The sequence below is a fragment of the Cottoperca gobio genome, chromosome 14, assembly GCF_900634415.1.
Source record: "Cottoperca gobio chromosome 14, fCotGob3.1, whole genome shotgun sequence".
Taxonomy (NCBI): domain Eukaryota; kingdom Metazoa; phylum Chordata; class Actinopteri; order Perciformes; family Bovichtidae; genus Cottoperca; species Cottoperca gobio.
Genome location: NC_041368.1, coordinates 22260997 through 22285824, shown reverse-complemented (window position 1 = coordinate 22285824; position 24828 = coordinate 22260997). Strand labels below are relative to the sequence as shown.

Below are 24828 nucleotides of genomic sequence, written 5' to 3'. Positions count from 1 at the left end.
GGAGGCCAGCTGTAGCACAGGAGCTGTTCCCTCTCATTTCCACTTCATTTATCTCCCCCCCCCCTCCTCCATCCATCCATCCATCCATCCATCCATCTATCCCTTCTTCCTCTCCCTCCCGCTCCCTCCCTCCCTCTGCCAGTGGACCAGCACTCTCTCCATGCTGAGCTCCACTGTGCCCAGTCAGCTGTGGCGGAGCAAATGGCATCCCTTTTGTTTCTTCTTCCTCAAAGACTCAATTTAAGTGCAGTCATATTTAGTTTCCTGTATATTTATCCGGATGTTTTGGCCACTGAAAGGCCCCCACTTCTGTTGTGTGTTTTTTGATGAAGCACCACTTTAGTTTGTCACCTCACTTTGCTCTTTTCCTAAGCATCCATTTTTTTTTTTAAAGTTTAAAGCATAATCGAGGTTGCGTTCAGGGCTTTGGTTGTAAAAAGTGATAACTGAAGTCATACAGGAAATAAACAAAACGAAAATCACTTCCAGATTTAACCCACTGCAGAGCAGAGCCCGGTCCAGACAGAGAGCTCTCTCTGTTTCCTTTTCCCCTCCCTCCCTCCTCTCCTTGGTATGAATCTGCCGTATCTCATTCCCCAGCGCTAATTCCAATTTAATTGCCAGTAGCCCGAAGCCTCCTCAATAGGAGTAACAAATGGTTTGATTCTGTAGACTTCATCAGACTGCATTTTAAATGCGACACAGTAACCCGGTGCGAATGCCAATGAAGCCTGGCGAGCAGCTCCTCTGTTTACTAATTATCCTTTTTCTTACTCCGAGCCACACTGCACAAGTTGTCTGATTAAATCGGATTTGTGGGGATTGGAGGGTGGGGTAGGTGGGGTGAGGAGGGGATGTCGGGGGTGGGGGTGATGTTGGTGGGAGGGCGGGTGGATTGTATGGCGAGCATGGTCCGTCTTTGTAAATGATCCGCAAGTCCACAACAAGAAGAGGCCGGCGGTGCGACAGTAAATCATGATGAAGGAGCTTCGCCACTGTTTCTCACGTTGACATTAATTCCCAGCTTGCATCGTTTATGATCTTTACAGTCGGCATGGCGGTGAGGAAAGAAAACAAACACACGCTGGTGAATACATTTCACTGACATTTCAGAATTTATATCCACTGCAGTCGTGCAGGGGAAGGGTTTGAGAAGGTGGATGGGATGTTAATGCGAGATCTGAAAACCTTCCAGGGGCCGTGTTATAGGATTACAAATGCTCCTTTCTCTGCATGCATGTCAACTCAAACTATCGCGTTTCAGTCGGTGTACTTCTACAGGCTTTACTCTATATTTCCACCCCGTTAAAAGGGCATAAATAACACTGTGTTGGTCCAATCCCACAATGCTTTGTGACTTCCCTACTGCGTCTGAGGCGCTCAGCCTCGAGCCTGTTTGCTGACACTGATGACATCGTTCTTTAAAAATGGGTCACGAGTATATAGACCTATAGCTCAGTGATTTGCTGAAATGAATGGGAGCTGTGGTGTAAACATTACTCCTCAAACCCGCAGTGAATAATACAAATGTTGGAGACTGTTTCCATCTGCAGGATATATATATATGTGATGCTTTGCTGAGTGTTTGCAGCAGCAGGAAGGTGCACGTGGAATAGACAGTGGGGTCATCAGATGCTGTGCGTCGGGCTCCGGCTGCACACATAATCAGATCAATTCATTATTGCTTTGCTCTTCTCACCATTAAAAGACATTTGACCGTTCCTAACATTGTATTGCTGTTTCACACCATCCTGCAGATCCTCCTAATTGAAGTATTAATGTGGAAACGGCAGTGACGTGCTACTGTAGGGGGAGAATGTGGTGATGCTGTGCAGATGAGGAAACGTGCACTGCTATAAAGACCTCTCCCTGTCAACTAAATGGCCAGTTGAGCTGCCATATGGTTGTGCTGACATTATCTCTGGGTAATTAATATGGCATCTCGCCTGGCATCTGGTGGCATTAATCTAGCTGGGAGCAGTTCATCTTACAATGTCAGCGCTGCTGCGAGCCCGACGTGAATTATCACTGCCCGATGGAACCAGGAGGCAGGGACCAAACAAAACAAGACGCAGCAGGGCAGGATCTGCTCCCTTTGCACACAGTACACATTGCCCGTTCTTTAATTCCTTGTTTTCATGAATAATGTGAAGAGTTATTGCTTCTTGGAGCCGATCCTCATTCAGTAAAGCTCCGACGTCACGTCTGGATCGTAAACATTCTGCTCATGTCATTTTGTCAGGATATCTTTCTGTATGAGAAGCTCAATTTGTTTTGTTGTGTTTAATTGCACCTACTCGTATATAGTACAGCGTGTCCCAGTTCCATATGATTGACTTATACTGACTCTGACTACTGATGTCGACAGCGCATTATTATTATTATTATTATTATTAATGTTCACAGATCTATCAAACATCTACCTGTGGCCCCGTGGAGACAGCGTCCTGTAGTCCAGGGGATGATGTCTCTCAATATAATACATATATTTCCTTTTATTGTGACATCATGTGAAAGCAGAAGGTCGTGGTAGCTGTCCAACACATTTTGATCACCTCACACTATAACATTAAGTATATTCATGAATAGAAGTAAACATTTGCTGCATCGTTGTTTCAGTCAAGTGGTTCTCCCCTGCATGCAGCTGCAGAGATCTCTCTCTGTTACTAAGGCGTCTCTTTAGCAGTCATTCCTCCCTCCTACTGTTTGATCAATATATAGTTCTGTGGAGGTGTTTTAAATCAATTAGCACTAGCGCAAACATTGCATCTCGGGGTTTTTTCCTGATGCCGTATACACACACACACACACACACACACACACACGTGCACACAGAGCCGCGGCGGAGGACATTGAGGTATGCGTCAGCGTTTAGACGCACATTGAGAGGAACCAGGCTGGAAATGTGAGCTGAAAGAAAAGAGGATGCAAGCGAGGGCTGTGCACAGTTGGACAACAGGATGCTCTGAATGAAAGGGTGAACATTAGCACAAAGGTGATAAATCCCATTCTGAAACTGTGGGTTCGTTCCTGCTCTCCCGAAAGGTCATGAATCAAGTGTGATTTTGTAAAGAACAAATAAGAGCTCTGCGCTCCACAGAGAAGTGAGGAAAATGATGCGTTTGTGATGCAACACTAACAGAAAACTCTTCAGCAGCAGCAGGTTAACACTGAAATCCTAAATTGACTCTTTGCATGGAGAGTTCAGGACGTGGAGAGTTCAGGACGTGGAGAGTTCAGGACGTGGAGAGTTCAGGACGTGGAGAGTTCAGGACGTGGAGAGTTCAGGACGTGGAGAGTTCAGGGTCTGAAACCATCATAGTAGTACCAGTCGTAAAAACCATCCAAACTTAAAGCGAGATTGTTTACTTGCCGAGAAGGAGCCATTACTACAGTTTGCATGTGGCAAACAGGAGGTGGTGTGCACAGGTTGTGTGGAGTGATGTAATTTGGATGCAATGCATGTTTTGTAAACTACAGCAGTATGCCTATTTCCTCATTTCTGCATCTGTGTTGGCAGTCCTCGTGCTGCTGTTGGCACCATGTGGTCGCTTTACTGCGTCGTCTAAATGTACATGAGATGTTCGGAATAAATTGAAAGCTGTAAAATGTCATTTTGATTCTGAACATAATTAAAAAACAAAGAAATAAACTATTTATCATAATATAATGAGGAAATCGCCACTGCTGTGAAAAGCAAGAAATTAGCAGAAATGAATCTGAAAGCAAGTTTTCTAAATAAATAAAAATGCAGTAACGTTAGCATTAGCTCGCATGACAGCACGAGGTATCGTTGGTGTTCTCCTGGGAAGACATTGTTCAAAATAAAACCCGTCGCTCCGTCTGAAACTGTCACGACCACCTATTCTGACATGGTGACCATCTGGAAAGATTTCATGTCGACTAATCCCATCATTAAACACTCTCAACCTCCTCAACCTTCATTATCCTCTTTAATTCACCCTTCGGCTGCTTTACTGTGTGTGTGTGTGTGTGTGTGTGTGTGTGTGTGTGTGTGTGTGTGTGTGTGTGTGTGTGTGTGTGTGTGTGTGTGTGTGTGTGTGTGTGTGTGTGTGTGTGTGTGTGTGTGTGTGTGTGTGTCGCACATTGTGGGGTTTGAGGTAACACTGTTTGGTAACTGGACTGCCAGCTTCCCCCGCAGTGTTACAAACAGCAACAGCTGCCCACAGGGGGTCCCGCTAGACTGCGATATGACTGCGGCGTGAAGTCCTTCGTGTCGGGCTCGTCCCCTCACATTTCTTTGGGGACCTTTTCCGATCCATACCAGAGTAAATTACAGAAGGCGTTTGTTTGTCCGCTCATGACAAGATCCATGACTCCCCGTGGAGGCGGAGGTAAAATAGAAGGTTCTTGGTGACCTTTTGGGAAACGCCTGTGACCTGATGTGGGATGAAGCCAGTAACAACAAACACTAGACGCAGCAAGAGAGCAGCAGGAACGTCACCTCTGCTTTTCCTTTCTCACACCTTCCTCTGCCGACACAAGCGGGACTGTTGTGACTGCAGTTTGTGCTGACTGGCAGTTCGATGCTTGCAGCTAGCAGAGCTGAGGATTCAACAGAGCCCCTGCTTGGATGTTGTTGTGACGGCTTGTAGAAGCATTGTGTTTGCTGGTGTAAAGCAAGGATAGTCCAAAGGAAGGAAGGGAACACGTACGTCTAATTCCCTCCATGCGACTCTGCAACAGGGAGCTCCCCTCAACAGAAGATAAATCATCCACCCACACGCCTGGAAGTGGACCTTGAGTTATGATTCTTTCTTAAACTACTGTTTCCAGGTCAGCAGTGAAAACTCAAACTCCAAAATGACTCGTATTTATAAGAGAAGACGCCTTCATAAGTTCACAGGCAGCACTTGAAGGCAGCGTCTCACAGAGCCGTCGTAAATCATGTTGTGGTGACTTTGGGATCGTGTTTCTGTTACGAGGCCTCACACTGAGACGCCGACAATGAATGTGGGCGTTTGAGGAAACCGCAGCCTACACATAGTCACCCTCTCTATAGATAAACTATAGCTTATTATGGATCGCTATTGACAAGAGCGAGCAGTAACACAGGTTGGGGGCTGTGGTAATGGCCTGTGATTGAACACCTTGTGCTGAGGTCCCGCTGCTCTCTGCCTCATTAACTCTGGCAGGTCTTCCGTTCAGCGCGCTGCATTGCAGGCCACCGTCTCGACTACAGTCCAAGAAAAACAAGCATTCAGGAGTTGAAGCAGGATTGTAGAGGACTGCGACGCTCATCCTGGAACTCGTCGTTCGAGTCGGAGCTTGAGAAGTGCTGCGTGCACAAAACAGTTAGTGCATTCTGCGTTCTGTACGTTGAGGAGTTTGGAGGTTCAACGATCAAACTCAGCATTTCTTTCTGAGAGTAAGAAGCATAGACCTGTGAGTGGCATCCACTTTAGGTGTCAGAGGGATGTTTGAGTTAGTTTACTGAAATACCTGGATCCAGATTCACCTCTCGTCCTCGGTATCCTTTTTCTAAGCCTTTCTCAGGCGTCGGGCGAGTGCTTGGTTACCCTGCTGCACATCACTATCAGTAAAAGGGCCGGCCTCTTCCCCATCTCTCTGCTCTGTGCCCATCCGGCCACTGTCACCTCCCATCGGGGAGTATTCCTCTCCATTACCGGCCTCCGTCCGTCCTCCACTTAAATAACAGCAGCCCTGCCACTCTCGGCCCATTAAGATACTGCCGGCACTGCCACGGCCACACACACACACACACACACACACACACACACACACACAGCCACAAGCTGCCCGAGCCTAAGGACCCCCCCACGACTCCTCCAGCTCCACCTTTCAGGTGTCACTTTGGGCCGACTCAATTTTACACTGTAATGGACCTCCTGGGTCAACTGCTTCTCTCCCACCTTCCTGTTTTATCTCTCCGGCGCTCTCGTCATCTATCAGCGGTCGACAACACATTTACTTTTTCCTGCAACACACACACACACACACACACACACACACACACACACACACACACAGTATTCCCTGCACTGACTGTATAGTTTGTAGCACTTAATTCCGTCCAACACTAATCAGCGTTCGCACTACACTTTACTGCAAACTGTGGAAACTGTTGCCGTTTGCAAGAAGGGGAACACGATGGCGAGTAGCGAGCAGCTTTCCCACACAGAAGCGTGGCTGTAACATCTGCCACGTCGCCCACAGTCTTATTAAAGGATGTTTACATCTGCTTTTATTACCTAGCACCAATATGAATTCACGATGCGTTCACACATGCAGATCTTGTCTCTCAGAAGGCTGGAGCTTGCAGGCACGTTAGCGTTAAACAGTTACCTTCTTAACGCAGAACGCAGGTTAGTTGTTTGGGAACGTCATTTTGAAGGAGACGTTGGGCAGAGAGAAGAACATCAGACGGAAAGCATCCAGTTCTTTGAGGGATGAAGGAGGTGCAGATGTATGTCCCGTCCAATTCAGTGATGTTTATATCTGCTGGATGTGCAGCTGAAATATCTCTAAAGTTTATCTTACTTCTGGGTTTACGTCTTCATGGTTTGGCGTTGAATGGCGCCCTCTTAACGGTCTCGTGTTGCTTTGAGAACAGAGACTGTCGGACTTATTTTAAAGTCGACACGTATACGTGCGGAATTCAACTTAGTGTGACTCGCTGGTGCAACTTCTCAGACTTCAAAGTCTAAGTCTCTCTCATGTGATGCTTCTGCTCTTTGTTCCGTGTGTGTGTGTGTGTGTGTGTGTGTGTGTGTGTGTGTGTGTGTGTGTGTGTGTGTTTAGGTTTAGGTTTCATATTTCCACCATGTCCACGCCTTAGCCTAGACCTCGGGTCAGAGGTCTGATAACCTTTTACATTCCAAAACTTTTTTTCCGACTAAATCTCCGTCTTTGACCAAAGTCTCTCTCAATCCCCCGCCCCGCCCCGCCTCCACCTCCACCCTCACTGTCTCTTTCACTCATTCTACCTCAAGACCACTGAGGCCATTTCCATTCTCTACCTCCAAACAACAACCATAATGGCGAGTTGCATGAACTACTTGGTCTGAAGTAGTCTTCTCTCTATGGTAGTCCACTGGCAACCCTAGGATGCACCAGGGAGTAAGGTAGAGAGAAAATGGAAGTGAACAGGAGGCATGCCTGTCAATCAAAGCGTACTTAAGTACATGGAGTCCTAGAGGGATTCCAGCAGCAATCGACCCCAGTCAATAGCCTCTTCATTGATAAAAGCAGAGAGGAGGAGAAGAGATGGGCGATGAAAATACAACTCAGGAGAAAAGTAGCTTAGCACTACTGCTTTGCATTTACAATGTACCTGCAGGCACGGAAAGGTTTGAACATGTGCACAGTGTGCCTGCAGGTCTTTGGCAAAAGTCCAGTGGTGTAGAAGAAGTGATGCAGTTTGTGTTACCAAGTTTACTAGGGTGGAAAAAATGAGGGGATTACTTTAGCGCAGCTGAAAGCTAAAGAGCGCCACCTACTGAAACTGCATATTCAAACAAATGGTCTGAAAGAAGACTCAGAGTGAGCATTGTGAAGACTCGACAGCGATGTCCGAAGCCTTAAAGAATATGACGTTTGTCTCGAGAGGAGAGCTGGAGGAAAGTCCAGGGTGGAATTTAAAGAGTAAGGTTGAATGTACTCGGCAATCGTCCCAATAGAATTGAATATATAAGATCTGCCCTGAGCCTAGAGAAGAGGCCAATGGGTCACCAGCATATTAGGTGCTGATGTTGTGAAGGTTTGTCTATATTTATTTCTCTCCCCTGAATGCAACACAATTCGATTTGTTTTCCCTTCTTGGTTTGTACATCACCTTCCTCTACAACAACTACTACTCTTATCTTCAGTTGCAATCCAGCAGCTCTTCACTATCCTTCCTGCTATTATCATCCGACAGTGGTGCATCTTCCCTCCATGCCCGTACTTTAGCGCATAGAGCAGCCGAGACAGTGATTGATCTGGCGTGGAGGCTGTCGTGGGCCCTCCTCCTCCTCCAGTGGTTATGAACATGAGGCGGGCTGCTCTTCATAGATTTTTAAATTAGTGTCAGCTTTGCCCCAAAGATGTGTTATTGACTGATGAAATAGAAACTGAGCTCCAAACACTCAGTCCTTCCCCAGAGTTTTCCCCAGCCTGGTAATTGAAAAAGTGTGAAGGGGAGTGTGTTCAAGGGAGCGTACAGCTGTGTGTGTGTGTGTGTGTGTGTGTGTTCCTGTGTTTGTGATTGTATGCGTTTGTGTGCTTGCAACTGTGCGCTCTTTATCTCTGCTGGAGAAAAATGCACAGTGCTCGCTGGAGTCAAGATTCGATTGAAGTATTGCATAGGAGATCTTTATCTTGTACACAGCCACCCTGAAACACGAGTGCTGTGTGCACCTTTAATCCTATAAATACTGTCTTCTTCATGTGAGCCAATGAAGGCACAGTTTGTAAACTGTAACGTGTGTGAGCCCGCGACATCACACCGGAGTTGTCTTCATCATTGTGTGCGTGCACAACCTTTAGTGGGATTTGTTTGAGTAAAGTTGGCATTGGTTGTCTCTGTGGGGGAAGTGACTCCCCCGGAGAGTTCCTGTGAGAAGCAAAACTCTGATTTATTACAACTTCAGTCTGGACGTCACTGAAACAAAGAAAGTGTTAAATAAAGAAGTCGTGCTTCACATCTGTCACTAACTCAACCTGTTGTGTGTTCTTGCTCCGCAGGGTCAGACATGGCCATCTTCTGCCTGCTCTGTGGGAAGCGTTTCCAGACGCAGCCGGCACTGCAGCAGCACATGGAAGTCCACGCTGGCGTTCGCAGCTACATCTGCAGTGAATGCAACCGGACTTTCCCCAGCCATACTGCACTCAAGCGTCACCTACGCTCACACACAGGTCAGTGGAAGCACTCACTCGCCAGTATGAAGTCCATACGTGATATAAACACGGTAGTGTCGGTGTGCTCTGCACAGAATTCCCTTTTCAGCAAATGATCCAGCTCATACGGGGGAATCCCTTGACCTTCCCACACCAGAGGGGATGTGTAATCCCTCTGGTGAGTTGTGGGTCAGCTCCCGTTATAACACAAAATGTCTGCTGAATCCTTCAGGCAGACACCGCTGACCAAATCACCTCACCTGGATACATGCTTAGTTAATACCTGTTAAATATTGTGCACTAACTACAAACACCAGCTCATAAAAATACCACATTTCCTTTTTAAGTTGACATACTTCCAGCTCCTGCCACACCTACTAATTATTCATTCCTCCCAGTCCAACGCCGTCTCCATCAGCGCCTCAGGTGCAGCAGTGCGATGCAGCAGCTGCAGCATCTCTGGTCAGGGAATTACTCGACTCTGTCGAGCTCAAATAAGACTTTGCAGTGAACTTTCATCACCTTTTGTGTCTCCCTTTATTCTCTGAAGAGCACACTTGAATTGATCCTGATTCTTAGCGAACTTGTAACAGAGCAGAGCCGACGGTGCAGAAATGAGTCATATTGACATCAAGGATTTGTATTAAAATCAGAGAAAGATTGAGTGTCACGTCACAGGGATCAGTGGCATTTTAAGTATTTTACTTTATCATTGAAACAAGGAAAGAGTTAGAACATTAATGTCTGAGTGGAGAAATACAACGTGTTTCGTGAGCTTTAAATATTTTGATATGACCTCTACATATTGAATATCAACCTGTGGTTAAAGATATCAATATTATGACATATTGTTATTGTATTGCATAATAGCAAGGCTAGATTACCATCAGCGCAGGCGTCCCAGAAGCCCGGAGCAAAGCCCCGTGTGGCAGGAGGACTCAGTGTGATGATGGTGTTGAGCTTTGTTTGGGAATACGCTGCACTAATACACAATATCAAGTGACATGATAAAGAGCTTAAGGTGTGACCTGCTTTATTATCTGATAACGAGGCTCCGTGTTGAAGGGGGTCAGGTGCACGAGAGCAACGTAACATCTTTATCACACATGAAACATGCATAACGTAGCTTTCTTTGTGCTTTCACATAGAAAGTCTTTCTTGTCACATCACACCCCCTCCCGCACCAGGTGTGAAGAGTGTCCATAGTGGGACAGCACCTGCAACAACCTTACACTCCCACCACGAGGATTGTCATTGACAAATATAGCTTCCAGTGTAATACTAAGTATTACGCCGTGTTATTATTCCAGATGAGAGATGTTCTTACATTACTGAATAAACTGCATTAATTCAGGTCAATGCAAAATGAATAGTGCTGCAGTCAGACGCAGTTTATTTACAGTGAATATCTTTTATTTATTTATCTTTGCTCTCCTCCCGTCCACCAGTAATTCTCTCTCTCGCTGGCTCTCTGCTGATGCGAGGCCAGGATACTAATACATTGTTGTGAGGGAGCAAGAGGTAGTCTGACGGATGCTGCTGCTCACAATGAGAAGAAAAAAACCCGTAACCATGACAGAATATGAAACACATGGAAATGATCCCAATTCACCAGCGAGGGATAGATGCTTTCTTTCTTCCCCCTTTTCCTCCTCCCATCTCTCTCTGTCTCTCTGTCTCTCTCTGTACTTATCTCTCTCTCTTCTTCTCCTCTCTCTATTCTCTATCTCTCTCTCTCTGTATTATGTCTTGTTTCTGTCTGTCTCTCTGTATTCTCTATGTTTCTTGTGTCACTGTCTCTCTGTCTCTCTGGCTACTGTCTCTTGTCTCTCTCTGTGTATGTTATCTCTCTGTCTCTTCTGTCTCTCTATCTCTCTGTCTGTCTTCTCTGTCTCTTATCTTCTCTGGTCTCTCAGGTCTCTCTTCTCTCTCTGTCTCTCTCTCTCTTTCTGTTCTTCGTCTTCTCTCTATACTCTGTCTCTCTGTCTCTCTGTATTCTCTGATCTCTCTCTGTCTCTCTCTCTCTCTCTCTGTCTCTCTATGTCTCTATCTGTTCTCTTGTCTCTATATCTTGTCCTATCTCTCTGTTCTCTCTCTATCTCTGTATTCTCTCTCTTCGTCTCTCTTTATCTCTATCTGTTGTATATCTCTGTCTCTCTCTCTCTCTCTCGGTCTCTCTCTCTCAGTATCTTGTTCTCTCTCTAGTCTCTCTGTCTCATCTAGGTCTCTCTCGCTCGTCTATGTCTCTCTTGTCTCTCTGTTCTCGTCTCTCTCTAGTCATCTATCATGAGCGATCTATCTTGTCTCGATCCTCTCTCTAGGTCTGAGATCTCTCTCTCTCTGGAGAGAGAGACGGGGTGGAGATAGATAGTCTAGAGAGAGCAAATCTGCCGAAAGAGAGAGGGAGAGAGGCGGGAGATTCTCTAGGGGCGGAGAGAGAGAGAGCGTAGAGCTCTCTAGAAAGGAGAAGTAGGGGGTAGATGATAAATGGTAGGATTTTAGTTTTTGTAGCTAAAGGATTACTAATAGGATAACTAACATTATGTCTATCCACTATCATATATAACTATATATCTATATCACCATCCCTATCTCACCTCCTCTCTTGGTCTCTCTTCTCTGTCTCTGCTCTCTCTGTCTCTTCTCTCTGTTGTCCTCTATCTATCTTCGTCTCTCTCTCTGTTTCTCTTCTCTCATTCCTCTCTCTCTCTCTGTCTCTCTCTCTGTCTCTCTCTCTATGTCTCTTCTCTGTCTCTCTCTCTTCTCCCCTCTCTCCCTCTCTCTGCTTTCTCTCTCTGTCTCTCTCGTCTCTCTTTCTCTCCCCCCCCCCTCTCTCTCTCTCTCTTTCTCTCCCCCCCTCTCTCTCTGTCTGCGACCTTAAATAACAGTCTCACTGTCGGAGCCGATTTAGCTCACCGGCTCACGGATAAATATTTGAAACGAAAGGAGTGAGATGAGAGCAGTCGGCCCTATTTACAAGTCAGGCGAATACACCATTAGTGTGTGATGGTGGTAGGGCCTGAGACGAGGCGGGGGGGGGGGGGTGGACAGAGCTGCTTCAGCCGCCTGTACAGTAATAATGCACACATCTGCTCTGTGTGCCAGACATTGGAGAGGACACAAGCAGCGCCTCTAAAGCACCTGCCCACCCTGCCGATGTAAATGTCTCCTCAGCTCTGGAGCTGCAGATGAGACTTTGCAGCCTCGTGCCACTTTGAACCGCGTCCCACTGAGGGCGTGTGTTAAATCACAATGAGCCAGCCGCGAAAGCAATCGTTTAAATATGATGTGGAGCCTTTTGTCAGGGGATTATAAAGTCAGCAACTCACACTGCCATCACAGGCGCCAGAAATAGGTCCTAATTTACCCTCCCAAAAAAAAGAGAAAAGAGGAGACATGGTGTTCCTTTATATTTACACTTTGATGTTAATAATCTCATTCACACTTTGCTGGGTGAAAAATAGCGTTTTAAAAAATGAGCCTGATGCGTGTACCTGCCTTTTTATACGGAGACGCAGCCCTCCAACATGCACATCTGTCCATCTTTTGGTTGTTGTCGCTGCAATAACGTATATTTATGCATGACATGCATCTAAATAATTACCAAGGCTGCAGGTTTGGTCACAATAAAATCAAACAATGTTGTTCTCTCTGTAATAATGGTACTCCAAAAAACTACAATCTAAAATAATCTTTGTAAATTACTGAATCAAAAATGCATCTAGCTTAATTTTATTGTTTTCAAATTCTATATTTGCATCTTTACTAAAGAGCACTGTCATTGACTGTCTTGCAGCAATACATGAAATAACAAATGTCTTTTCGATTTTCAAATTGTGTTTTAATTTTGACTTAAATATTTGGCTACATTTAAATTTTCAAATTTGAATACATATTTAAATAGTGTCCTTTGTACAGAAGTGTGCAACTTTAAAATGAACCTTTCCATTGTTTGTTTTAATGCTCATAGAAACCCCAAACGAGTATGTAAAAAATATGCATTTGCAGAAAATGATAATGCTGTTGTGGAATTGCATTTTAATTGTCCCTTTTGGGCTCCCGTACATCTTCCCAATAACATGCTAAGCAGTTTCCCCGTCGTTCTTCCCCTCGCCCTGCGTACAACACGCTGCATCACTCAAAGGTTCAGACTAATGCAGCCTGAGAAGCTGGACCCACGACTCGAGGTTATTACTGAGTGCAGTGGCAGAAAGGGAAGATCTTCCACTTGCAGCGACGTTAACAATCTTCTTCAGATGTGTTTCAGCCACCTGTTGAACCATCTGCAAAGTTTCCGTTCACAGATTCTGCTTCATTCACACTTATTATTCAAAAGTATTTTGCCACCCAGCTGGGCTTCAGGCAGCCATTCTGACATTAAATATAAATGGAACAAAACGTTGCTCCAGTTTATAGCACCGTAATAATGGCTTTTCAAGGTCAGAGTATTTACAATACAAACCAACGCACACACAAGCAGGCACACGCAAAAAGTCACGGGCTCCTGCAGGTATTTTCCCCCTGGAACGGGGAGTCAACTTTGCAGAGAATTCCCTGCAAATACAAGATCTCAATTCCCAGTATTGAAACCTTGTTTTAATGGACAGAGTGGCGGCTCATCCACCACGGGGAGATCTCCAGATGCAGCTGGGTTATTGGTTGAATGTTGTGTTGTAATAAATGACAACAGAACGCAGCAAAAAGCACTTTTATGGACATTCATTACATGTGCTTCATTTTACCTGTCTGCTAGCTTATCTTTTGAAAGCAGCCTTGCTGGTGTGGGCTCTGACACTGGATCACCATTTAGGACGAGGAAGGGGGGGAACGCATTTTAATGGTGTTTATTCCAGCATCTTAATCATGCCATCTCTCCCGCTCTCCCTCGCTGCGTCTTCTCCTTTCCCTCCCTCCACCTGCAGCTGCCTCACCTTCTCTTCACATGTCAGGATATTACACACTCAGCTCCATGTTGCCGCTGCATTCTGCTTGTATATCTTTATAGCATGCATGTACACCACAGTGTAGGTTTAAGTACTCGCACACAATCGCACAATGTGGGCTTATAACAGTGGCAGCTGTGCTATTCCCCCTGCCTAACACCCTACACATAGACACACACACTCTCTTTACAGACCAGGCCTTCATTAATATTCCGTTGTTGTGCACTGTCTGTGTGTAAGTGTCTGTGTGTGTTTTTTTGTTTTTTTTAAACCCGGAGCCAATTTGCTGTCTGCTGTGGCGGGGTGTTTTGTGTTCGCAGCTGTATTTGATAGTGCTACAGCCAGAGATTGAGAGAGAGAGGACTGAATTGAATTTAGAGAGAGAGAATGAGCCAGTTCTGGTCCTGGCAGTGATGGAGCCCGGTGATTTACAGCCTCTTACCGTGTATAATGAACGCGCCCCGGGTGCCCATGGGCACAGGCACCCTCAGCAGGCCTTTGGGGTGTCAAAGGAGGTGATAGGGAGGAGGGGGTGTAAATTGAGAGGTGGATGGGAGGGGTCAAGAGACGCAGGTGGTGATGCTCGGGGGCACCCAAGGGTCCACTCACCGTGCTGTGGTTCCACCTCACTGTGTTGAGTCCTCATCTGCGGCCTCCCTGCCATGTGGTCACGCCAGAGAGGAAGAAAAGAGGACGGAAGAAAAGGACAGACGGAGAGAGAGGAAGTAATCGTGGCAGATTCGGGATGGACAGAGGACGTGTCCCCATTATTCTCCAGCCCCCCCCCCCCCCCCCATGAGAATATCCTGACAAAATGAAGTCCTGTCTAGTCCTTTACATCCTCACAATGTGATTATAGAATTGTGTCGGATTTATTTAAAGCTCTACGGTGCAACTTTGCACATTGGCGTCCCCGAGTGGCTGCAGGAGGAAGCGTGCACGATATGCATCCCGGGTACAAACACAGGATGCTGCAGCTTTGACTGTTTGTTTGAATCGTATGTTTTCCCAGTAAATAATGAAAGATGAGCACATGATCAAGCAGCAGTGAACAACGCCTGATGCCTGAAGCCAACAGCATACTAAAACTACTGTAGCATAGTTTTCATTGTTAGTTTTGTTCCAGATCATTTGAAATGGGGGACGACACACATATAACTAAATATATTTACATTGTGTACTGTATATATCTATAGTTTCCAGGTTATGCAAAGAGAAATGTGCTAATGCATAATCTTTTAATTAAAAAGAAACTTGAATTGAAAGACGGCGAGCTCTTTCCTTCTAATTCCAGATTTTTGATGTGTTCACTAACAGCAGACATTATTGCAGCAACAGGACATTAAGCGTGAGTAACCCACCGTAGGCTTCCTCTCTGAGTATTAGCATCCCACTCGCTGGTCTGATCAGAGGCCCTAATTAAAGGCAGGTGAATCTGAGCTCAATTATTATTCTCGCGGCGTCGTGCGAGCCCACCGAGCTGCGTGATGGATTGTGATCTCTGCTGTGGTTGAAACGCCAGAAAGAGCACAATGTCTTACAGCGGGAGCCACTGATAACTTCACGCAGACAAATAAAGACTGTCACTTTTATTGATTCTTACCCTGCCCCCACCGCCGCCACCATATACACCCACATCTCCTGCTCCATCCCTGTCTCAGATTTACCCCCCCCCCCCCCCCCCCCCCCTCCTCCCGCACACCTCCGTCCCCATCAAAGCTTCCCTTTAATGGGGAGGTGTCCAACATCACAAGGCACAGAGAACGTTTCTTCCATGAAAGTAGAGCACACCCAAAATGTGATCAACATTGAAGGTCCATCTCTCATCCGTCCGTCTGTCCTCCTAAATAAACACATACTGCGTAAAATCTTAAATAAAATTTGCAGGATGGAAGTGAAATTGTCTCTTAGCAGCGGGGGCACGGCAGCGGCACATAACGAGAAATGCAATTTATTCCCTGGCACGCTGCTTCTCGGACGGGCAGATAATGAAAGGCATAGGTCATTGATGGGGACTTAAACCTGCAGCGGTGGAGTGAAATACATTAATAAATATCCGCAACATTACTTGGCTAGAGAGTGTAACCCGGGGAGGGGGGGAGCAAATGACGCAAGGAGCAGCTCCTCATCAAACACGGGAATACAATTAGTCTTTGGACTGCTGGTGAGAGCCTTCTGCAAATCATAATATCCCTGATCATTGACATCTGAATATCCATTACAGCTGCCCTGTGGGGACTCGTGCTCCGGCAGCCCGAGGAGAAGAATGTGACGCCTGTTGTCACTTTCATTTCTGAAGACACACATACTGTACATCCACCGCAGGCCTGGAGGAAGTCTAATGTCTCAGAATGGAAATGTGGTGCTCTGTAAATAAAGAATACATTTTCCCAGTGTGAAAGCATTAGACAGAGAGGAGTCGTGGATAGAAACAGATGGTGCGCTGATAATGAAGTAATGCATTGGAAGTAAAGGTATGCAGAGGCAGACAGAGGTGTGTTTTAGGTAATACTCAAAGTATTCCTTTAAAGTGCACATCTTCTAGTTGTCCCTGTGATCTTCAGTACGCTGCTGCATTATAGTCCAGTCTGAATATGTTTTAAACGCAGCATTTAGAGTTTCTTCAGAGAGAGAAGGATGACGGCTGTCTGTTTTCTTCCAAGTGAACCGTGATGTTCATTCAGGGAAAGATGGAGATCCAAATGAAGTGCATGAGACAACCCGACGCCCCTTTTCCGACTCCTCATTTGCCTGCTGTGCCGGCGTACAATATTCAAAGCAAAGCTGATTGGCTGACACAAAATGTGTTTGAATTCTTGTATTTCTGACAGCCTTCATAAAACAAGCAGAAGAAGAAACGAGGTGTCAAAGGCAAATATATTCAAAATGTTTCAACATAAGACTAAAACACAAACATTTATAGGATTTAAGTCCAATAAAAGATGAAAACTATTTGCAGTAGAACAAGACAAATGAAACAGTAGGTTTAAAACATATATTGATATATATACATCAGTCAGGTTATCCATTAATGCACTCTGAGACCGGGACCGGCTGGTCAATAACACATCCCACGGCCAGTGAACAGCCATGACAGGCTACAATTATTCCACACAAAGCAGCAAAACAACAGTGCAGGTGATTTGTGGAGAAGACAAAAGATGTGTTGCATTGTCTGCCGGTATTAAAGCTGTTAAGTGGGAATCCATTAGAGCATCAGACAAAACATAACGAGTGTGTTGTTGCTCCCTTTAGGTACCACAGCTGGATGTTTACATGTTTTAGGGTGGTGTATACCATCCAACCTTTCGTGACAAAGAAAGTGTGATCTTGTCTACAGATGAATTTAAAAGTTTGCGTCTGTTTCTCCACTTCTCAGCAGGGGACCATCCGTACGAGTGCGAGTTCTGCGGGAGCTGCTTCCGAGATGAGAGCACGATGAAGGGCCACAAACGCATCCACACCGGGGAGAAGCCCTATGAATGTAACGGCTGTGGGAAGAAGTTCAGCCTTAAGCACCAGCTGGAAACCCACTACCGTGTGCACACAGGTACTGTGATCAAAATAAGTCTGTCAAAGAAGCTTTTTGAAGAGGGAAACGCTGCGTTTATTGATGTTGATGATCAAAGGTTTGGGAACTGTTTGTGGGTTATGTGCTGGAACTATTGATTTACAACAGTTTATCCTTCTGCCCAGAGCTTCTTGAGATGCAGCTTCTCAAGCTATAGCACGGGTTGCCAGATATGGTCTGTGAGCGGAGGTTTTAGTCTCTGTGCAGGCACAATGACACCAAACCTGGCAACCTCACTGTTTGCCAAGACAGTGTGAAACAAAATCTGTCATGGTAACACTTCTGTATCTGTATATATAGATCAAACAAGGTACAATATGTTAAGTAGCTAGCTTCAGAGGAGCTGGAAGTTGTCAGGTTGAGCCAGGCCAGCTGGTTCCCTCTGCTTTATGCTAAGCTAAGCTAACAACTCCAGCTCCGTACTTAGCACACAGACATGAGATTGATATTGATCTCGCATTCTCAGAAAGGAAGTCAATTTGTCATCAGGATTAAAAAACCACTGGCCCGACGTTCTTGAAACTTAGTGGAAAAGTGTAGCATGTGCCGAGAAAGAACCCGTTCCATTTTGGAGCGTATGCACAAATTATTTTTCACTTACATAGTTACATAGCGGGATAAAGTATCTGGCCTCGGCGGAGGTCTTCACTCTCAGAGTATTGGCCCTTGTATGCAGGTTTCTGAGCTCCACCTAAAAATACAGTATACACAGTATCATGAACACTTTCTAATACTATCAGTGAGACGACTTCCCATTCTTCAACTTCTCCTAATTTGATACGAGTGCAACCTTATATCTCTTAATGACACAGTGTTGAAACATATTGATGCAGCTTTTGTTGTAGGGAATCCAAGTTGCAAGGCCCAGAGCAGATGAATATCTGTGTTGCTGTGATACAGTAGATGAATGTCTCAGAAGACTTTGTATTGATCCCAGTATATTTAGAGCCCCATAAAGATGTTGACACAGTGATAAGCTGGGTGCCCTGGAGAATGAGTGCACGCTACGTAGCAGACTGAGTGAGGATATCACAAGCTCACCAGGATGGCACACAGCCAAGACTTTATGCTTCCTCACAATCTCTTTTTCTCTAACACACACACACACACACACACACACACACATACAGCAGCACCCTCCCATCTCCCATTCAATAAGCCAGCTGTTAAGCCACACTATCAAGGCAGCCTGTCCAATAATTGGCTCCCCCCCCGTCCACCCTTTCCCCTTTTGTGTGGGGGAGGGGGCTTTGCGTTAAGCCTGAGAGCAACAGCAGATAACAAGAGCAAGTGACAAGCTCACAGTCAAAGGCCACCTCGCACAAAAGGGAGCTGCTTGATGAATCATCGACATTGGCAACCTAACCCCCCCCCCCCCCCCCCCCCTTCTCCCCACACATCCCAAATGCCAATGGCAGATCAATACCTGGGCCCCATTTGCAATTCATTATTAGCTGGTTATGTGAGGCGACCCTATTTACAGTCTGGTTATCAATATCAACATAGTGCAGGTGTCCACACGGCTGCAGAGGAACACGTGACGACCTGCAACACTGTATTTTACGCCTATTGGCTGAACGGCGCCTTAGCCCCAGCCCGCACCGAGGTCAAGGTTAACCATGGCTCCGAAAAGGACAGACAGAACGAGCAGCGGCGGCATGAGGCCGCACGTTTTGCCAGCACACATGTGCGAGGCTGCAGCTGAAAGGTGACGGTGAGCGCTGGGCTAGATCACATCCGACAGCTCATTTCAAATGCCATTGGTAAAGGTCAGCATTTACATGTCTAATTTGCGTCTGCCGGCTTGAGCGCTGGTGGATTATTCCCTGCCATCACTCAAATCATTAGCACATTTAGGATGGCTGCTGTTGCTGAATTGAACTGGGCTTTTTGAATATAGCAGCCCCCACAGCAAGAAAGCAGTACCACGCTTTGATTTATGACACCTTCAGGAGTTCTCCATGGCAGGAGCTGTGTTTCGTGTCAGGTATTAGATTGATTAAATGTGGCTTTTAAAAGAAATGGCCGACATTTAAACATCACATCTTCCTGGAGTTGAGATCTTATGTTTAGTTCTTATCTCAGTCACAACATATCTGTGTGAGTTCTCACTTTTAAAGGTTTATTGTGTTCACTGTGTTGACCACCATCTCTACCAGTTAGAACAACATTATACTCAACTAAAGGTGAGCACATGTCTTTATACTTCATCATACAGATGCTAAGACCTTTGACTTGGGAGTGTACCTTATCTATTTGCATAGATGTCATTGGCCTTCTGATGTCATATGTCCTGAGTGTCTTTGGGTTTCATAGAGAGATCTAAGGAACGTTATCTCGGCATGGTCTTAGAAGCCTCTGCTGCCACATGTGATAGTTGCACATTGGATTAAATAGCAGGACATCTCTTTTTCATTTTCTATCCCGTTGCACGGCATGGTGGGAAAAAAAAGCCTTGCACCGTTCCAAAATCCCAATACAGCGGGGTCTTTTTAATAAAGGCGGAATTGATAAGAACTAAGCACAAAGGATTTCTAACCCCCCCCCCGTCCACAAGAATAATTAGAAGATAATTTGTGAGCTGCTAGAGGGATCGTAGTCGGACCTGACTGGCACTGTGTTGATACCGTCTCTCAGAGGTGGACAAACGCCACTACTGTACCTTCATGTTTTTATTCTTATTTCTCTTTTTGAGTTGCACCAATTATTGGGGGCAGTTGGAATGACTTCATGAGTTTCTGCTGTTCAGGAGACGGTTGGGATTGCACTGGGTTTAGTCTCGTCGCTCACTGTGTCCACAGTCCAATGATCATAACAACACCAGACAGTCTGTGATGGGATATTCTTCTCTCGTGAAGCCCTGACGTGGAGACGTTCTCACTTCCCACACAGCAGGTTTCACATTCTTTGTGTACTTGGGTCAGAATATGATCTGCAATAACAGCATTGTCACCGACGATCGCTACGATCACTAAAAAGAAGACGCATGAGTCCGACAGAGAGGTTTAAAACAGATCCACAGATGAGATGATTGGACAGAGAAAATGAAGGCGTACCATACTTACTGTAATTGTGCACAATTAGGCATTGTTGCCTCCATTTTGGGTGCACTCTAGATTAAGATAATCTGCCTAAACTACCTCCTGGTTTACATTTTAGGTTCAGGCAACAACACTACTTCATTAGGGTTAGAAAAAAGATCATGGTTCAGGTTCAAATAAGCTGCGGAGGTAAAGTCAGGACACGTACGCCGGTCAGGAGCGGTCACACTGATGAACGTAACGTTTAAGGACAATAGCTTTGTTGGTATTGGGGGAGATGTTCACATTGTATTAATATAATGTGACGGTCTTTTGGCTGTGGCTAAAACATGTTCCACAGCATGCCTCAACAAGGATATGATACCGCCACTGAATGGCACTTTGACTGTTGTCTTCAACCCGACTCTTATCATCCTTAGGTGAGAAGCCATTCGAGTGCAAGCTGTGCCACCAGCGATCCAGGGACTACTCGGCCATGATCAAGCACCTGCGCACCCACAACGGCGCCTCGCCCTACCAATGCACCATCTGCCTGGACTACTGCCCCAGCCTGTCAGCCATGCAGAAGCACATGAAAGGCCACAAGCCCGAAGACGTCCCCTCAGACTGGCGCATAGAGAAGACCTATCTGTACCTCTGCTATGTCTGAGGCCGGGAGAGGGAATTAAGAGAGGGGAGGGTACGTTTGATGTAGTGGGTGGGGTTGAGAGGTAAGGGGAATGTAATGGAGCGGCTGAGGAGGCTCGGGTGGAGTGTTGACGATTTAGGGATGTCAACGGCAAGAGACCCGAAAGCAAGAGGGTTTGTTTTCTCTTTTTACTTTTCATGCAAAGGCGGTGGCGACCAGCGGGGTCAAAGGGTGGTGATGGTGGGACAAAAGTGCTAAGAAGAGGAAGACTTGGACACGGAGAGAGAGATTCTCCACCATAGTTCGGATTCACCGGGTCATTCACTACATCTGCAACTGCAAACTCGTGTTTTTGTTTCAGGTCATTTCATGCAGCAGGCAAGAAAGTGACTTTTTATGACGCTGCTGCGAGTGAGAGAGCAGATTCTCCAGGGCTATCTGAACCTGCACAGGCTCTTTCTGTTCTACTTGATATTGGTTTGTTTACATAGTCATATTAGTTTTGATCACATGAACAATATGTGAATATGAGCATCAGTTTAGACCCTCAGTTGTCTTTGAGAAGCCACAAACCTTCATGTTCTGGTAGTAATGAACCACAACACAGTTATCTCGGAGGACGACTGAGACGTATTTCCAACAGTTCCCCCAAACAAACTGAATGAAACGTGCGCTCCACAGTTTGAGCTTGGGGTGAGAATCCTTTCCATCCCTAATGGGACATGATAACCTGTCCGTACATGAGATCCTTCAGATGCCCAGCGATGGCAGAGAGATAGCCCTGAGAATCTGCAGCACAGCCTGTAGGCATATGCAGTAGTTGAAGCAGTTGAACTGGATGGATGGGAGCACTAAAATACTGAAAATCAAGCAACTGCTTGGTTGTTGGGAGGGGGGGGGGGGGGGAGATGCTAGTGCTGCTTTTTTTTTTTTGTTTGAAGTTTTCTCAGTAGTCTTCCTGGTTCTGCATCTCTGTCAGATGAGGGCTGGAGAAGTCACCACTGGCCCCCCGCGGCTCTCACCAGAGACACTTTTTCATCTTATATTTTCTTAGCTCGGCATCGTTAGTTTATCATGGCTTGATTGCACAGGTAAAACAAATTACGACAACAGTCTCTGTTTGACGTCTGCAAGTTATATATCCTTTCATTAAATCATAACTCGCTATTACAGTACATTAAACCCAGCATATCCACCTACTCAGCAATAGATTACTGGACTGCTTTTATCCATGTACATTTAACCAGATGACTATCATTATGTCACACTAATGATGAACTACACAAACTGACACGTAAACAATAACACTTTGTATCACCACAACACATCTGTCCATTCACCACACTGATGGGAAAAGGTTCCGTGGGAGTCCTGTGACTTCGACTGCTCGTCGTGAATGTTGAAGAAGTGTTGGGAATGCCTTACCTGAACTCCTTAGCGTTTGTCAGAAGTGGTGGGGCAAGTTGAAGACTGTTATATGGCATCAAAACATGAATGTTAATGACTGTGAGGCAGGTTCACACGAAGGCTGTTGTCAACATACAAAGCGGGTTAACGCTGCCTTCCATGGGAAGTCAGAAACCTTGGAGCTTGTTATTACTCTCGATGCCTTCCACTGGTTCAGATGTACTCCATCATCTTCAAATGTTGTTCCCCGTGCAACAGCTCGTACATTAGATTCCCTGTTTCTAAATAGATTTTCCTTTGAGTGCACCATTGAAGTAGACTGTCAACTGAAAAAAGGTCCTAAAGGCGAGTCCTGCGTTATCCTAGCGTCTCGTCATCATATTGCAGATATTGTGTTTAAATGGTGCATATTCCCAAATATATTTCTCTTGATTTAAATGACCACTGGGGCGATGTTAGTTGTGTGTACAGCCTCAACTGAAAGGCTTAGTTTTGTTAAGGAGGTGGGAGTCTCCGACTTTCTGACGTCCCTGAAAGGCAGCGTTTGACCTGACTGACGCAGCCACAGGTATTAAGGTTGAACCTGAGGCTTTAATGAGCATCACTGCATGTCACAGCGTTACCGGGGTGATCACATATCCAAATGGCCGGTGGAAAAGGGGGAAATCACTGATGGGACGAGACACTGTCCTGCAGCTTAGGGGGCGACCAGTAAGACGACAGAATAAATCGGCTCTTTCTCTGTAGTTTTGTCCCTGCGCGCTTCGTCTCTCGTCTCCTGTTGATGTAGTAGTTGTTGTTGTTGTTGTTGTTATTATTGACCTTGAGTTTGATCTCAACGCATCGTACTTGAATTACCTCGTTTTGTGACCTCATGTTGCTTGTGTATTTTAATTTTCCCTTTTTTGTTTAATTTGTACACTTTTATTTGTGTATGTCGAAAAGATGCATTGCACGACATGATGAAGCAATGTGTACGCAGAAAGATTAAGTGCCACGGTGAAGAGATTTCTGTTTTTTCGTTTTTCTAATGTTGTGTATTTCTTTGTGCATTACTTGTTACCAAACTTGGTATTATTAACCCCGCTTGTTAAAGAGCCGGAAGGTTTGGTCATTTGTTATAAAAGCTACCTCTAAGTTGTTTTGTGTTTTGCATTATTTCATCGTTGCTACTTCATCTCATGCTTCTATTTTTTTTTTTTTTTTTTTTTTTTTCAAATGTTGATTTTGATTGTTTGTGTTTTCTAAGCAAAATGTACATAAATGTGAGATGAGAAGAGTAGAGGTTGATAGGATCTGGAAAGTCATTCAGAAGGGTGTTTATTCTTCTCTTATAGTCTCCCCCTGCACCTCCAACCACAGAAGAGCAGAGGAAAAAAAAAAATAAAGCAATTTTGAAGCCTTAAGTGATGAGTAAGAAGGATGCGGCAGATAAGAGGAAGTACTATTGCTTTTTAAGAGGGTTTAAAAACAAGAATTAAAACTTGAAAATATGTGAATACAAGTGTAGTTTTGTAATGTGAAAAAAAAGAAGGTTCATCACAAACGCTGAACCGCCCAGGACAGGTTATATTTGCAGTGATGCAGAGTGCGTTGGACAATTGGAACTGCAAGTGGTAATCAAAAGAAAAACCAGAAGGTTAAAAATAGAGATTCTCTCAGAAATGAACGTATTCCTGAACAAGAGCCAACAGAGGCAATTTGATATATAAAAATTGTGATATTTTTGTATTCAGTGTCAGTCCTTTTCCATTTGTGGAGGGTTACAGCAGGGCACAAATATTTGTATTTCTTTTTTTTTGTTTTTTACCTGTTTTTTTCTCTCTGGGTGTGAATCATTTTTGCCTTGCTCCTCTTTGATATTGTTGGACAAAAAAACATGTGTGTGAACATATTGTAATAATAAGTGTTGCTTTCTGGATGTCAATTGCATTGTAGGTGAGGGACTAAATCTATCCACCACAAATTCTACGAGTGTATGTGACGAAAAAAAAAAGGAAAAAAAAAAAAAAAAAAAGATGATAAAATACGGGACGGCAGGGGGGCGCTGCCACACCGACCAATTAGTACTTGTCATTCACAATTTTTCAATCAAACTTGACTGTCAACATGTCTGTTGTTTTGTTTTTGTATTTGAAAAAAAAAAAAAAGAAGAAGGGATGGCATGTCCCATGGTGTCTTGCCATTTTATTCTCAAACACTGTGAGCTGAGGGGCTTTTTCACCCTCGTATAATATCCACCCACTATAATATACCCACGGCTCAGTCTGAACCACCACAATGCAAGACCTGATCAGTCACGTTATTCCTGTCATCGTCCTCTGAATGTTTTCTACTTTTTCGTGTGGGTGAAAGAGTGCGTTAAAGAGTGCGTAACTA

The 24828-nt window shown here is 45.1% G+C and overlaps 1 protein-coding gene across 5 annotated transcripts in view; it reads left to right on the top strand.

Annotated features, from left to right (window-relative positions):
- zbtb16a (zinc finger and BTB domain containing 16a) overlaps positions 1-21898 on the top strand; it is a 122818-nt gene extending 100920 nt beyond the window's left edge. For 4 of the 5 annotated variants that reach the window (XM_029448910.1, XM_029448907.1, XM_029448909.1 and 1 more), the window contains exons 5-7: positions 8707-8877; positions 17182-17352; positions 20834-21898. In XM_029448910.1, coding sequence (XP_029304770.1) covers positions 8707-8877; positions 17182-17352; positions 20834-21063 — 572 coding nt within the window. In that variant the 3' untranslated portion in view covers positions 21064-21898. The remainder of the gene's footprint in view (positions 1-8706; positions 8878-17181; positions 17353-20833) is intronic. The other variant, XM_029448911.1, reaches the window with a different exon arrangement.
- Positions 21899-24828: the final 2930 nt, after the last annotated feature.